This window comes from Semicossyphus pulcher, unplaced genomic scaffold, assembly GCF_022749685.1.
Source record: "Semicossyphus pulcher isolate SPU_LCO1_2020_fin unplaced genomic scaffold, fSemPul1.0.p SCAF_18, whole genome shotgun sequence".
Lineage (NCBI taxonomy): Eukaryota > Metazoa > Chordata > Actinopteri > Labriformes > Labridae > Semicossyphus > Semicossyphus pulcher.
In genome coordinates this window covers 19,083,598-19,100,755 of record NW_027211691.1, presented here as the reverse complement: position 1 = coordinate 19,100,755, position 17,158 = coordinate 19,083,598, and the positions used below count along the sequence as shown (strand labels likewise).

Genomic DNA, 17,158 nt, shown 5'->3' with positions numbered 1-17,158 from the left:
TTTTCTGCCAAAGTTTGAACAGTTTTATGAGAGGTTGTTTAAATATAGATTTTTCTCACTGGTTTGAGGTGGGCGGACTCCATTGGAAAAAGTTAATGTGACATATTTGCTAAACCAATTTAGAGTTTCTAACAACACTGGACTCAGAATGCCATGACAGTTTTGAGGTTATTTACTTATGTTTCCAGCGAGTGACTCAAATGTGGTCGAACAACACCCACGCAGTCCTGATGCTGCAAATTGACCAATATGGCAACGTGGCTCTAAGAATGGCAACGTCAGCTAGCTAGTTAATCCATGATTTGGTCCAGACAAAAATATTTCAAAAACTTTGGTCGGGACAATTTATTCTAATGTCTTTTGTGATGCCCTGACATTTCCCCTACTGTCACTAGAGGTTCACATTTATGGTTTTAAACAAAATGTCTCAAAAACTAGTCGATGAATTGTTGGGAAATTTGGTCCAGGATGAACATTACTTACTTCATCAGATGTATGTACATTTTAATTTAAGGACCAAATACCTACATCTACTTATTTTATTTCCCTACCTACTTTGTGTTGGGAGCTGAGTAGCTAATGTTAGCATGCTAACATAGTACAGTGGTTCTCTAATTCTTTCAGTCATGCCCCCCGATAAAATTATCCTCCACACTAGCAACAAACAATTTCATTTTTATCAATCTTTAACAATACCATTAAATCTTCTGATAAAACAGGCGGAATTAATTTTAATTGAAAATAAACAAACGATACCTTTGCTAGCATCTTAACTTTAGCTTGTTCATGCTAGCACATTGCTGTATTCATGCCACTTCAGGTCATAAACATACTTCCCCTTGAGCTTCCTCTTCCCAGTTTGAGAACAAATGCACTTAACTAAAATGGCGAACATGGTATTATTCATGCTAAATATCAGCATGTTAGCATTGTCATTGTTAGCATGTTAGCCTGCTCTGAAACTCTATATAAAAAGTACCAAAATACTGTATGTTTCTTCGTTTTTCTTACATTAAATGTTAAAGAGGAACACTTCAGAGCTTTAGAGACTTTACTGTACTCATAAGGCTTTATCTGGTGTTCTGTCTGTGGTCTGGTGGGAGGTTACATCACAGCAAGCTAGCCATTCACAGTGCGCTAGCAACCAAGATAGAAGGTTTAACCATGTGGCTGTGCAGCTGAATGTTATCAGCAGAGACAGGAAGTAATACCAACCTGGCCAAATACAACAATTTCCATAAAACACTGTGTTTTAGTCGTTGTGTTTACATTTATGTAAACCATCTCTGTATTTAACAGAAATGCAAAACTGTTATTTAAATCTCAATTTTACTTTACTGCTCAGAAAGTAAAAAGAAAAGCACTTGAAACACATTAAGTACTTTGGGTTTCTCTAAGTTGGCATGCAGTAATGTTTTTCTCCCACCAATGGCTGACTCAGAACAGATTAAGCGCTGATTGTACCTCAAGGTAGAGAAACGTTTCTTTTGATGGAAAATCATTCAAAGCGAAGCACCTGAGTGCCTTGCTAAAATACCCTCTCAAAAAGAGAAACCTTGGGAAGTCATAAATTTCACTCTTAAAGTGGGGTTTTTAAAGTCAATGCATTTTGTGGGGATACAAAGAGAACAGCGCTTAATGATTGTTTTTTTTAATAAGTAAGCACTTGTTTTCTCCAGCTCTCAAAACTGCATGTTAAAACAACCTTGCAGTGTTGAAAATAAAAAAATAAAACCCCCCTCTCCTTTATGTTGTTGTAGAAAATCAATTTATCAGGAAGCAGAGAGGGCAGTCCGATCTCTACTTCTGTTTTATTTGGTAATAATCCATTAGGGCTGGAAAAAGGAAGCAGGTTAGTCGGGGTGATTGTAGCTTCAGAATTAACAAAAAAAATATTTTCTGAATATCTTTCCTCTGCATGATGAGGAGGCCGACACTGACCCTGACTGCATGGTCTAACAGTCCCATTCACTGATTTGTGCACACTAAAAGGGCTCTATATGACTAATGGATGTGATATCAAAAAAGACCAACAGGCCAGTTGTCCACATGTGAATATTGACTAAAGAGCTTAATCTAACATTGAAGCTATAGTCCAGTTTGTTAAAGGAATGTTAATGAAATAGCTTCTTGCAGAGAAATAAGATTTTAAAAATTCATTATAGCAGCTTTAAGAAAAGGTATGATCAAGCAGAATAAGTAAAAACACCTGTGTGGGTAGACTACAAGAGAGTCATCGTTAATGAAATTAGCTTCACCTGTGCTTTTCCTTCTACAAAGAGTCTGCTGTGAAAATACTCTTCTAAAACACTCATTTGGTTCTTTTCAAATCAGACTAAGTTATGTTTTACTGTCCAAATATGACAAAAAAACTAATTTACAAGATACAAGAGGAGAAGAATGAAACCGCTGCCATATCTGCCTGATAGCTTTTAAGCTAGCTTAGCTGTTTTCTCAGACTTAGGCTGTGTTTGAAATCGCATAATATACTAGCAGTACATACTGATTTGGCCAAAATGTAGTATGTAGTATGCAAACAAAAGCTAAATTTACATTATGCCAAAAATACCCAGATGTCGTACTGATTTGGAAAATCTCGCCTGCTGTATCCCACAATGCAAAGCGCTGGAACGTCACAGCGACAGTTGAAATGGTGGCGGCAGCAGCATTTGAGCAGGAGGGGCCGCTACAGTTAAAGAAGCGGCGGTTTGCTTTTGGCTATTGTGTCCTTCGCTTTCCAAAACATGGAAACTGGCGCCTCGCGTTAATACTGCAAAATCCTCCGAGCGCAGTATGAAGTGTGCAATTTCGAACACAGCCTAGAAATGGGGAATAGTGTTGATGTGAAGCTAGCCACAGCTGTCTAAGGCTCATATCAGTCGACAGAACACTTTAAAGTGTGTGGCGACCAGTACACTCTTTGTTTGAAAACCCCCCCAAAAAAACAGGCATACCCTTTCTTTAAATTTGATTGTAGTTAAGCTCACCACGGCTCTTTCGGACCCTAAGAGCTAAGTGTTTATATGATACTACTTTTAAGGTGTGAGTGTACCGTCTACAGCGATAACTAGCTTAGCTTCTGCGTCTGTAGCCTACTTTGGTCAGTGTCTCCAAGGTACTTGAGTACCCTCAAAGTACTTCAAACAACCTCACTTTAAAAAAGGGAACTATCCCTTTAAGATGTAAAAGAGCCAAACTGTCAATAACTAAAATTTGCAGTTAGACACGTAGCTTCTCGGTGAAGAGCTAACAGTCTTCTGGTTGTAGCCTCATGACGACAGAATTAAGTTTCATTTATTACTCAAAAACAATATTTTAGCTTGAATATTTATTTCAAGGTTGAATTCAGCCTTCACCCTCATATTTTAGTTCAAGACTACTGTACCAGAACAAATATGCGTTACAGTCCAACTACTTTAAGGCCACCTTCCTAGCATGTTAGCATGTTTGTTGTTAGCAGCTGAAAGTAGAGTCAGAAAATGTGCTGTCTACCTAGCCTGATTGATTCATTCAAAAAACAATGATCATAATCACGGACTTAAAAATAGTCAGTTGTCATTTCGAAAGAGCAGGTGAAAGATTTCTATGATCTTGAAGGTTTTAAATTAGCCTCCATCTCTGTGCACAGGAAGCAGCGGCCATATTTGAACTGACCTCAACCAGGTGGTTGTCTGGGCCGTAGAGGTCCTTGTCGAGCTCGATCACCAGGCTCTTAAAAAACGAAGAGAACTTCTTCTTCTGCTTCCCCGGCTGTGAAAGAAGAGGTGGTCAGTCAAAATATTACACTTATTTAAAAAGGCACAAATATTTAAGCAGTAATTGCTATGTCTTTGTTCATTGTAACATAACTTATGAGAAACCCACAAGAGGCTGTGTAAGATCAGAAAGAAAATAAGACACTAGACATTCTCAGGGTCCACTTCCTGTGAGCTCAACCAGAAATATTTGTGGTTTGTGAAACTGAAATGCTTCCTACCGCTGTGAAACGATGGCCTTGCCCCCGGACTGCTGAGAACATTAAAGCCTTTTGAATGGAGGCTTACAGTGCGATAGAAACAGCAGATCTTTCTGCTTTTTATCCTACATTTACAGTCTCTCTTCACAAACATCAATCATTTATCTTACATCACGAGCCAGCCGATACTCTCTGTCCCTAGATGTTTGAGCGCTCATTACCAAGTGTAACTGCTGCCTTAAAAAACGACCCTGAGCTGAACACTTTTACACTAAATGGTAAGATTATGATCTGTTATTTTTCAAAACTCTCTGTGAATTCATCTTCCAGAGATGACATAACACTTCACCCCGCAGTGAATCAGCACAACAGAAACCTCATTTCAATTTGCTCCACTTTCAAAACTGAAGGTGTAACTCAGCGAAGTGTACCGTGTAATTTACATGAGCAAAACTCACGTCATCCAGCAGCTTCCCCTCCACTCGCAGTTCCCACGATGCAATGCTGCCATCGGAGTCATCGGCGTCAGGTCTGGCAGGGTTGAAGGTGTTGGAAATGTAAAGCCTCAGTTTACGCTTTTGCTGCTGACACAAGGGGACATAAAATATTCCAGTTTAAGAAGACTTTCACGAAATACTCAATTGCTGCAGCTGCCTTAACTACACTGATGTAAACTAATGTTTCTTTTCTTCCAGTTGGTCTTTTAGACGCACATTAGTCCCGTTTCCTTTTCCTTACCTTCATTGGTCTCTTCAGTGCTTCCTGGATGTCCACACGTTTGCGCATGATGGTCTGGTCCAGCTTGCGCTCAAACGCCAGCAGGTCCATGTAGGCCTGAGACTCAGGCACCAGCTCACGGATCTGCACATAGAGGACACAACCCTGAGGTCAAACTCTTTGGATCACTGCGACTGCAATATTTCAAACACACAAGATTAAGGACTGAGATTTCCTTCACATGGGCTATCTGAATATCACAAAAGGCTTAAGCAGATTAGCTGGAAGTCCCGCCTCGGTGCTGTGGGGGGTCTGACGTCTTGTTTCAAGGACATTCAGGCCTGTAATCTAAAGTCTCCTTTAAGGGATGGAGTGATATACAGAATGACAAGAAGGCGGTAGTCAACCTTTTGGGAAAAATGCCTGATCACTTTCTTGTGGAGACTTGGAAGATTGTATTTTTGTACTGTAATATTCTGTTTGAAGATATTATTTTGGCTTTTGCCTTTATTAGATAGGACAGCTGAGGAGAGACAGGAAATGTGGAAGCAGAGAGCGGGGGATGACATGCACCAAATAATCGGCAGATTGGGAGTCAAACCTGCGATCAGTGCGTCGGGGACTTTAGCCTCTGTACGTGGGGCGCCAAACCAGCACACAGAACAGTGTTATATTTATAAAATGTGTAAACCCAGCAGTTAGCTTAGCTTAGCATTAAGACTGAAAACAGAGGGAAACAGCTAGCTTTTCTGGACAGCTCGCTCTGTCAAAAGGTAACAAAATCCTCCTACCAGCACCTTTAAAGCTTACAAATTAACATGTTTATTATTAAGTTAATCTGTGTGAAAACTGAATTGTAAAAAAGGAAAAAAAAAAAAGAGCCAAGCTAGCTGTTTCCCCCAGTTTCTAGAGATTATGCTAAGCTAAGCTAGCTACATTCAGAACAAACCGATTTGAGAGTGAGGTTCTCAAATGACTCTGCAAGAAAGGGAATTACTATATTACCCAAAATGTCAAACAGTTCCTTAAATTTCTTCTTTAAGAAACTTTCAGGTCAGAAAAATTACTCTCAAACTATCAAATAAAGAAAAAGACTTGTGACATATTTCTATGGCTGCACCTTTTAATCAAAAGGAAATTTTGTTCCTATCTTCAGCATAATTTCACTCCAGTTTCTCAGAGAGTTTGGGATTTCAACTTAAATGTGAATACGATTTGGTCGCAGAGCTTATGTTTGAGTTGTAAGGCCCACCGGCAGGTCATTGGGGTATAAAGTAAACTCAAAGCATCCTGGTGGCCAAGAGGTTTAAAGAGTTGGGGACTTAATACCTTCACAAAAACAACATTATTTCGACTAATACAAATGAAATCAGAAGATATAGTAGAATTAACTGTAACAGATAATATTTGCTCCGTATGAGACTCAGTTTCTCCAAAAGCTTTGTAATGATTTCACATTAAAGAAGCTGTCAGAGGTAGAAAAGTCTCTCTGCTGCTGTCTACTCTGCGGTGGTCCACACTTCCTTGGTACACTGGGGTATGAAAATGAGATGCAGAGTGTGCAGCCAACCAGCCAGGACTCCGACATTACCATACCGATGAAAGTCCTCAGAGCATCAAGGGCTGCTGCTGCTGCTGCTTACTTACCAAACTGTGCACACACACTCCTCCAGCCCTCTCCTTCTCCTCCCTCCCTCTTCTTCCCTCTTTCATGTTTCTGTCTAAATGGCTGCCTTCATTGTTCCCTCTCATTCCTCCTCTATCTCCATCTCGCTGCCTTTCACCGGGCTGAGGTGCCGAGCAGACGGACGAGTGTGGCAGACATTCCCTGTCCCTGACTCATTATTGTGGAGTGGCGCCCCAGCCGTGCCTACTGCTATCTGTGTGTCTGGGTTATGATAGGGGGGATAAGACCACAGCCAAGACGCTCACAGTCTCCAGACCTCCGTAGCCTCAGAGTAAAAGCCTTCTATGTTCTGGCCAGGAAATGGTGAGGTGATGCCGTGGCACAGGGCCGAAAAATTTGAGACCACGGGATGTAAATCCCGACCTCAATCGGCACGGACTCACCTGTGGCAACGCTGCGATTCTGCCGCTGCCTTCGGTTCTACATGTGTTCGCGTCTCTGCTCTATCCCGCTGATTTCCCCAATTCAAATCAGCGAGCCACCATCCAAATAACAGGATGAAGCCCTGAAGGAAAAACCCCAAAACCTCCTGATCGCTCCCATCATCCCCTCTCTTCTCATTTGGAAATAACACATAATCATCTGGCCCTCTGCGCCTTCCAAGAACCCCTGACATCAAAAAGGATTTTTCTGTTCTGCGCACAAAAGACAACAACACACACAAACACACAGAGAAAAAAAAAAAACAGAGCAACAAAGGTAAAAATATGCAGCCTCACCCTTTGCGGAAGAATCTTGTCTGCCATTTTCCTTCTCTTTGCACTAGAGAGAGGGAGAGAAAGACAGAGAGAAAGAGGAAAAAAGAGAGCATGTTACTATGGTGACTGATAGCGTAGCACCCAGGCCATCTGCTAAAATGCTGGGCCATATCCAGCACCCCAGCATCCCAGCTGTGTGTGTGTGTGTGTGTGTCTGAGTGTGTATGCGCTCGTGTGTTTGTGTGTAATGCAGCGGTCCACCTGGAGAGTGAGAGCCTCCAACAGCCAAAAAAGTGTCACATCACACATCTCTTGCTTGACACGTATTGGCTGCGCACACACACACAAACACACTCTGCAGAATCACTGGGGTCGCTGCAGCAGGAGTCGGGTAGTGACAGGATGTGTGTTCAAGAGCTTTTAGGAATGCAGAGTCCTCAAGGAGAATGTATGTGTGTGTAGATATTTTCATTCATGAATTCCTGGCATTTCCTGCTGTGTGAGAACAACTTCTGTTTACCAAAACCGTGTTCTTCTTATACTTACCAAGGACGGACTGCGAGAACAATAAGAGAATCTGTGCCAAGTTGGTGCCTTTGTCAGAACTTTCTTACCAGGTGACACCGATTAGAAAAGCAACACTAGAGCTTCTTTTTTTTTTTAATTTAAGTTTCTTTGAAGAAGCAATTTACATCTGTGGACAGCTGTGTAAATACATGCAAGCGTTCTGTTGTTCTCTCTGGCGCTACACTGCAAAACGAGCAATTTAAAAAAGTCAGAATAACTTATTTTAAGATCATTTAGTTTCTTGCCTCGAAGTGCTAAACCCTCCTGACAAGGCTGCGACATGAAAAGTAGCAGAGGAATTTCTGCCAATAGTTTTTAGATTTTAGTCCCGTTTAAGCTAAATTAAAATATAATCTACCCTCAACACCTTTAACCTGTAAGTGTCACCACTTTTATTAAGTCTTTCCAGTCCCTCCAGGAAGTTGCAAAGATGCATTCCGCGAATTCATGAACATAGCCGCAAGTTTTCCGCTAATTTAACCGAACATTCCGTTTCCCCCAAACTAACTGCTTTGATCTTTAAAATATGAATCCCCTAAGGTCTGCATGTTGCATGTTGTATAAACTGAGGGCATCTTTTACTGTATTACTCACTTGTTACTGATGTTTGTGTAATCGCTGATCTCAAATAGAGCTAGTTAACCCCTTGTCTCTTATACCCCTTTCCCACCTAAATTTAGCACGTTGACGCAGGTTTTTCAGCCCCGGGAAGACCCGCTTATAATTGCCGATAGTCTCTTTCTCCATTGGTGTAGTATACTCCTGTCGGTCACTTTTCTGCTGCGTCACATCTGACGTCACAAACGTGCCCGAAACAGGGTTAGTAAACAGTGAGGATATTATGGTGATTAGGTCTAAATTTGGAGCAATGTACGAGTGCTGCTTGGAAGGAGACGGGCAGAATTTGTACCTGAGATGAGTCGCAGAAGTTACAGATGGAGCACAGCAGCACGCTGGAAAAGGGGCGGGGATTAGTGTGTCAGAAATTGTGTTCCCATCAATGCCGATCAGAGCTGAGGCGATAATTAGCCGGGTCTACTGCGGAGTCATTTGACCCAGGCCTGAATGCCGATTGTAACCTTTCCCATCAAGCAAAAAAGCCGGGTGTTGCGACAGTGCGAAAGCAGCTGTAGCAATGTTTTATTGTGCTGCTGCAGCCAAAACAACAACTAGAAGAGCCTCAATGTAACAGATAATGTAATAAGATTTTCCTTTGCACTTATGGATAGCATTGAATGTTTGGGAAATTAACATTTTGTGGCTATCAATCAGTTTTTACACACCTTATATGGGGCCTTGACACAGGTATCGACCTGAAGACAAACAGCTTGCTCAGCCAATAGATGGCTTTATTGGATGTTGCTCCCAGTCACTCACAGTTGACATGTCATGTGTTAAGCAGGAAAAAAAACGCCTCAACTTTCAGTGCAACTGCTTAAAAAAGCTGCAGTGAAATCTGACATTTTAGGCCGCAACAACCAGAGATAACGCCCGCGAAATCCTGGAGGGACTGAGTTTTGCCGTGAATAAGATGAGAAAATTGCTGTCACTAGGCCTACTATATCTATTTTATACATATTAGGTGGTTAGGTTAGCTTAGCTTAGCATAAAGGGTAAAAACAGGGGAAACAGTAAGCCTGGTTCTTTTTTATTATTATTTTTGGGCCATTTCTGCCTGAAGAGAGACAGGAAATGTTGGGAGAAGAGAGAGCAGCATGCAGCAAAGAGCCGAGGGCGGGAGCCGAACCTGCGGCCACTGTGTCGAGGACTGTGGCCTCTATATATGGGGCGCCTGCCCTACCAACTGAGCTAAACCAGCGGGCCTGTTTAATAAAACAAACAGGACATAAGGTCCGGTTGAGGTTCCAGGATGATTTTGTTACCTTTCAACCAAGCCAGCTGTATCCCCCTGTTCCCAGTCTTTATGCTAAGCTAGGCTAAAACTGTATGCGAAATTTAAAGCAATTTAAAGCCTGTTTCATTTTCATTTAATGTCCCTATACAAATAAACATTGAATGAAAAGGGAACTGGCTTTAAATTGCTTTACATTTCGCATACAGGCTTGATAGCGTATTCAGACTCAGGGAATTTCCCAAGATGGCAAACCATTCAGTTCAAGGGTGTACATACTTTTAAAGCTGCCTGATTTTATGTCTTTTGTATCGGTCAATTTATATCAAAAAATAAAATGTCATAAAATACCTGTCGTGATGAATTGGAATGTAAATTTTGGCTGACCTAAAATACCTGAAAAATCCAGGTGCATTGCAGAGCTATCCCACTTTAAGCTTCTCTTGCCTCATTGTACATCGTATTGCAGAGCCATTTTCGACGGTTGAGAATTTCTTGAGATCACATTAAATGTCCTCCTGTTTGTAGAGGTTTTTTTTTTTATTTTGCAGTGTAGAGAAATCTCCTGTCACAGCGCACTGCACGGTCTGTGAAGCAGTGTGTTACATCAGCATGCCAAATACTGAAACAAGCCTGCTGCAAGGAGAATTTCAGGATCCGGGGGTGCATTGCAAAAGAAAAAAAACAAACCTGTATCACAACATTTCGCCATTTCAAAGGGTTTGAGAGTGGATTCTACCCTTTCTCTTCTGTTCTAGCTGTAAAAACTATTCCCATCATGCCATGCTCCAGTCCAAAGCATGCACCACTACATTTTAGGGTCGACCTCTGAGCCCGTACGTATGATCTGCCAAAAGAAGTCATTCAGGGAGTGCTGGGCTCAGGTTAAAGAGTCATCAAACGTAAGAAAATGGACATGCAGCAGAATAAACTCCTACTTTGATCCGAGCGTGGGATCTGATTGGGGCTCTCTCATGTCCATCTGCCTCGCCGGCATCTCATTGGCTCCGGGGAATCCGACGGGCTTCCTGAGAATTGGTGAGGATTCGAAGGTTGTCGGATTAGAGTTGTGGCGAGACACACACTCAAGAGGCAGCAAGAACGCAGTCAGAGGGGAAACACCTGGTGGTTCTGGCTGTTTATATGTGTTGGATGTGTAAGTTCAAGGGACTGTTAGTAGGTGCAAACTCTAAAACTCAGACAAGGGCAGGCACGGGGACGGGCGTGTGTCTGTGTCCATGCATGCACAAAGTGCAGCAGAGGAGGACCTGGGAGGCGTCCTGCTCGTCTGAGGGACACGCTCATTCAACAAAGTTTCTCTGTGAACCAAAACAATCATGCTTCACACACACAGACAGACAATACACTGACAATGGGACACACTGTGGACTCATGTGGCACAGGGATGGGAGAAAACAAGCAGTGTGTGTTTGCAGCTGGTTTGTTCGGCTCTGAGTTGCATATATGGATGTCGCATTGATAAAGTAATGTGCAGCTGCGTGCTACACACACCTTTTTCATCCTTTTCCAAAGCTTTTGCAAAAATCTCTTGACCAGATAATTCACCTCCAGTCCAGCACCTAAACCTGCAGGCCTAGCACCAAGAAACCTGTTTCATAAGTGCACAAAGTGAGCGATGTTCCTGAGCAGGCCTAAGTGTCCTTGTTGACCACTTGTCGTAAGCAGGAAGGAAGGTTCCTTAGTTAAGAGTAAGGATGCACTGATCTGACTTTTTCAGTCCACATGCCTGAGCTTTGCGTATTGGCTGAGAACAAATACCTTTGTACAGCGTAACGGTAGTATTTCCCTCCAGCGTCTCTCGCCGTTCCTCTCAGAGGGAGGGGCGCAATGCACGCTGGGTGTTGTAGGAATGGGCGAAACCACGAGCTGTTTGTACAACTTTCTCCACAGCTATGGCGCTAATTTCAAATATCATTGCTTCTATCGATTACAGAGAACACCAGCTTTTTCCAGGGGCGAAGAGCTCCTTTAAAACAAAATGTAACAACCTACATGTCAAACGTAAATCTGTATAGGATATGGTTCATCCCTAACAAAGACCAACTGAACGGCAAGCTTCAGAGCTTCACAAAGAAGGCAAGGGCTTTATAATTAATGCAGTCCTTGTGGGAAATAAAAGATGCCACATATGAGGCAAAGCACAAGGTGATTGCAACGACAGCAATTTTTTAACTGATTATTAATATCAGAAAAGCTTTTTGTATTACATTACAAAGAAATCCCAGATTCAATAATGCAATCATTAAGCTCTTGTGAAATGTGAAAGAACAGATTAATGTAAAATGTTTTCAACTCATTTAATAGAACCGACAGCTTTGCTTTAATATGCTTAAAAGAAGCGTTGTTGCAAGTGTGTGTAGCCATTGCATTAAAATCAACACTTTTACCTCAGTCAGAAGATTTCCAACTCCTATTCCTTGAAATTAAAATTTTATACAACTCATTTAAACAGCAAAGATAGTTTATATAAACAAAATCAGAAGATGTTAAATACAGAGGGGGTATTATGCTGTTTCACATTTTCAGACATACTGTATATAAATGTAACAATGTTAGATGTCCAGACTAAAGTTTCAAATCCAGGTTTCACACTGTGTTTCCTACACAGCCTCAGCAGGCTTCGGAGAGCTGGCCAATCAGAAGAAAGCTGACTTGTAGGGGCGGGGTTTCTTAAAGGGACAGAGCTGACTGAGTCGTTTCAGGCACAGGCTGTACTAGGGCCTGCACACAGCACCAGTGTAAGAAATATGGTGAGTTTTTTTAACTGTAAATTATGCTAAGCTAGTCCACGGGTATCACTGAGTGAAATATGAAGCTTGAAATCAGCAAAATTACCCCGCTTATGCATTTTCCAAGTCACGTGACCTCGCGTGAGACTCATGGTGCAAACATTGGTCGTTGCTGTCAAAGTCCTAAGTGCCAACCATCTGCTTATAAGTTAGATGCTGTATATAAAAGTATCTACAGTACATAAAATGTATTACGGGCAACATTCGTATATAAATGTCGTCTCTAAGACACAGGGTTGACTTTTCATAAACTTTACGCAAAGTTAACTGGAATTAAATCCTATTTTTAGCAGCAGCTTTGTGTAGGACAGCGTTTGCTCTGCAGAGTGAGTCTAGCTGGGACCATAAGGTCTCAATGACACTGCAAACACAGGTGGCCCGCCCTCAGCTGGCAGCCGCGAGGGGTCTGAGCTGGATGGAGTCGAGCGCGCAGCCGGAGCATCAACTTGTTTGCCAGAGGACGCGTGCTCCTGACAGAGAGAGAGACACCTGGACGAGTCACCCTGCACCATCGATCAGACCCTCCGCAGCCAGCCGGGGCCGCTCGGGGGGTTGAGGCCCAGACGCGGGACAACATTTCCCCTGACCTGTTCGACAAGCCTGCTTAATTGTAAGTGGATCAATCGTGCTGCAGATACTGAGAGAATGAGACAGAGAGAGACAGAGGTCCACTGAGTGTGCATATTGATCCTCTTTCTAATGACCATACCTGCCGCACACTCGTCTCCTAATAGACATCCATCCACTCTGCTTGTGTGTGTGTGTGTGTGTGTGTGTGTGTGAGAGAGAGAGAGAAAGAGAGAGCCTGGATACCTGTGTTCAGATCTTTTGTATCTGGTATTTAAATAGCAGACAATAGATATGTAACAATGAGCCATAGCAAGTACTAGAGCCTGAACGCCTGCAGCTGTAGATACACAGACACACATATGGCCATGGTGCAAACTGGACCACAAAGACTAAAAGACACATAAAGAGAGAACAGAGGAGAAACATTCAGCAGTGAGCAGTGAGTGAGCGAGGCAAAAGATGCAAAAAGTGAAGCAGAAGAAGAGTCTAAATGAAAGCCGAGCAGAGACGCACAAAGGTCGTGGTTGCACTTCTCAGCAATGTGATTTTAGGAGCTGATTCTGAGGGTCAAGAGAGCTTTTTTTTTTACTCTTTCTCAGTAATCCATGAATGTGAAATCGATATATCTCAAGATAGGGAAATTATGGCGTCATTTTAGCGTCTGAAAATTGCTTGTCTTGGCCCGTCCACAGCTTGAAACCCAAAGATTTAAATATTGCAGTTATATAGAAGATAAAACAAGCAGAAAGGGTGGGCTAGGGGTGGGAATCGCAGGGTCACTCACGACACGATATGCGATATGTGGCCCACGTTAACGATAATATCACGATACAGCGATTCTGTGATAAATTATATATTGCAAGACAATCGTGTAATGATGCATCACAGTATCTGATTAACTTCTGCGGCCATTTATTTTCATTTACGTTACCGTCATACATGTCATAAGCACCACATGAGGAATCATAATGTGGTGAGTCAAAATCTCACGGAAATCTGTTCAGAGCTCCGTATATTTGTAAAGTAAAATATCGCTATTTGGAGCCAGCCTATCGATAATTGTATTGCACGAGTCAGGACGACGATGTATTGCCGTATCAATATTTTGTTCCACCCCTACTAGGGGCATGGCGCTAGGATTGGCAATGTCGGTGGCTCACCACACATCCAAATATCTGCCTGCTATTTGATGGATTGCTATGAAATCCCTCAACTTAATGGTTCATATAGCATTGTCGACAGGTTGAAATTTCCTTTTACATGTCAAGCTAACGACATTCCCTTCGGCCTCAGCTGTACCTTGTGTTTAGCGCTGATTAGCAAATGCTAACAAGCTCCACTAAGATGCTGAACATGGAAACCATTGTAGCCAACCTACAAAACATATTAGCATTTTTTAAGATAATTCTTTGGCCTTTTATGCTTTTATTAATAGAGAGGACAGAAAATAATGTTGGAAGCAGGGGAAGAGAGAGTGGGAACGGCAAACGTGCTGATTTAACCGCTAAGCTAAACCGACGCCCCCTAAACATGTTAGCATTGTATTTTTCAGCATGCTAGCAGGCTGACGCTAGAATTTAGCTCAAAGCACCGTTGGGCCAAAGAAAAGCCTCACAGAGCTTCTAGCTAGCATGACCGTAGACTCTTGTCACTTCATAAATAACTTTAATGACTGATAGTTGTTCAGTTATAAAAAATAACGGTTTGATTCGACTGATTTTACTACTTCTCTACATATGTTTCTAGCAGGTACGATACCGCTGTTTTGGGACAATTTGAGCAACACTAATGCTTATAACAAAGTTCTTAGATGCATTGTGTCTCATGTTAACTTAATACAGGCAGGAAAACATTTTTCCTAAGTGACATTAAGTCTAAAATTAGCCCTACTACGACTTTAATCTGGAGTGTCTGATCAGAAAATAAGTGAAAAGCACTTAAGAATCTGGCAAAGAATTTTACACGAGTGCCAGCTTTGTGTACGGTTGGTGCCAAAAGATATCGTGGTTCAATGCCCAGCTCTTACTACACTGTCTGCACCGGTTCATGACTGTTTCCATATTTGGATTTAAAGATTAATGCCAATGTGAGCTACATCTTCATCCAGTCAAGCTGAATTTGAAATGTAGCCACGGCCTTTGTTGCACCCTTGATCTCAAGCTCTACACACCACAGCTGACAGATAAGGAGTTTGTCTAGGCAGGCCATGCAGTTTGTAGGTGGACTGGATTTAGACTCACTTTCTGGCCCGGTTCTGGACGCCCTGCTGCTGCTGCTGCTGCTGTTGTTGCTGCTGCTGCTGCTGGACCTGCTGGGAGGGGGCCGGCCTCTTGCGACTGGGCTCCATCACCGGGGAGGGCAGGCCAGGCCGCACCGCCGGGCTCCCTCCGTACGGTGGGCCGGGGGGTCCCATGGGAGCTCCCTGGTGGGGCATCCTCGCTCCAGACGGCATGCCAGGACGCTGGGGAGGAAAAAGCAGGAGAAAATACAGGTCAAAGAAATGTAGAAAACATCATCGCTGTGTTATCAGATGAATTATAATCACAAATTAGTGCCTCTAAAAATATAACAAAGGAAACATTAGATCAATTCCATTTTCATGTATTTTCTTCTGATGGATTAAAGGTGGACAAAGACAAAGTTTTTCATAAACACACACTTTTTATCAGAAAAAATCAGGAAGTAGAGCTGCAGACGTCAAAGATTTCTCCTGTTTCAAATTTAATTCTGATGTTTGGGGGGTAAACTACAAAGCAGGATTTGCGGTTGTAGAGGTAACTTCAGGGTTAAGTCCGGTTTTTCAGTACTACGAAGGTGGTTCTCATTTCACAGAGCTGCTCCAGAGAAGGTTATGTTCGAGATGAGAGATCAACCTGTACTAAACACCACCTACTGACCAATCAGGTCTCTCGATTCAGAAGCTTTGAGAGCTGATTGTGAGAGTGAGGAGGGAGAGAGAGCGGTAAAACACATCCGCTTTACCCTGCAATATTTGCTAGAAATAGACTACACTCATGAAAGATATTCATCGTGCTTTTCTTGTATACATCTACAACAGAGACTGACCACAGCACTGAAGCCTTGAACTTGTAAGAGAGAGCATTCTTACCGCTTTAAATTGTGGTTTTATCTGACTTTATCTGTTAAATATGTCAATTAGCTGACGGCAGACCCTTTAATGTGAACATGCTCACAGAAACCCTGGGTCGTGCGGGTCAGGTTAAATGAAGCCAGATCAGGAAAAGATACCGTGGGTATGTTGAACTCGCTTCGTAGTATGGCCCCTGTTCTGCTTACATAAATATTTATCCACCAACAGAAACTACCACATTGAAACTGGGACATCTCCAACCTTTTGTAACCTTTAACAGATAAGCTGGTAAACAAGAACGCACCTGAAGCAAATTTGTGACGTCAATTCTCATAATTGGTTTCTTTTGAATATTGCGGCATCTAATATGGGATCTGTTTTTGTTGACATTAGAGACCAGCATGAAATTTGGAGCATGAACCTTTGAGCCCTAAAACTGTCGATCTCTGTGTTGTCAGTCATTTCAAGTGAACCTAAACCAGTAAACATTTGTAAAGTGAATTGATTTTCTGCATTTTCTGGAAATGCAGAAAACAGATCCTCTGTACAGAACACAAGCTCAATTTCTTTGCTAGTCATATTTTTCTCTCCTTCTATTGTCTTTGCTTTTAGACAAAAATCAGATTTGACAGCTGAAAAAAAAGACAGAATAAAGATTTTTTTCAGACTTTGTCACACCCACACACAAGCACTTTCAAACACACACTTCTCCCAAACAATGCAAACAGCGTCAGAGTCCACAGTCCCACACTCCTGCCTTGACGCCTGGGAACAACTGGGGAAGTCTCACCTGTGCTTGTCACTCTCATGGCAACAGCTGCCTCCCGTTATTGTGTAAAGTCAAATTAGGGTTTGTGTGATAGAAAGAAGTCCTTTGACTGAAACTAGAGCATGAATGTAAAGATCCCACCAGGAGGTAAAACATATCTATAGAGAGAAACCTCTAATGACTATTTCATTACTTTTAATGCGCCAGAGTACTTCCAGAAGGCTTTTCTCAGTATTATTGTTGTGTTATTTATGCCAATGTATTAACATTTAAGCAACACTTCAATGGAGATTTTACTGAGCTTACAGGCCAAAAGCAAACTGTGGAGCAACTACTTTATTTCCACATCTAAACCAAAATCCCTTTTGCTTTATTTCTCAACCTTGAGGCCCTAGCTTAAAAAAAGATCAATTTCCAAGTTTTAAACCCTGTGTAAATTGTT

General features: G+C 42.1%; 1 protein-coding gene across 5 annotated transcripts in view; it reads right to left on the bottom strand.

Annotated features, from left to right (window-relative positions):
- Window positions 1-17,158, bottom strand: part of smarcd3b (SWI/SNF related BAF chromatin remodeling complex subunit D3b) — a 42,494-nt gene that overhangs the window by 5,486 nt on the left and 19,850 nt on the right. For 2 of the 5 annotated variants that reach the window (XM_069667575.1, XM_069667573.1), the window contains exons 2-7: window positions 15,097-15,317; window positions 10,415-10,504; window positions 7,079-7,121; window positions 4,694-4,816; window positions 4,414-4,539; window positions 3,655-3,750 (exon numbers count right to left, since the gene is read on the bottom strand). In XM_069667575.1, coding sequence (XP_069523676.1) covers window positions 3,655-3,750; window positions 4,414-4,539; window positions 4,694-4,816; window positions 7,079-7,121; window positions 10,415-10,504; window positions 15,097-15,317 — 699 coding nt within the window. The remainder of the gene's footprint in view (window positions 1-3,654; window positions 3,751-4,413; window positions 4,540-4,693; window positions 4,817-7,078; window positions 7,122-10,414; window positions 10,505-15,096; window positions 15,318-17,158) is intronic. The other 3 variants (XM_069667574.1, XM_069667577.1, XM_069667578.1) reach the window with 3 other exon arrangements.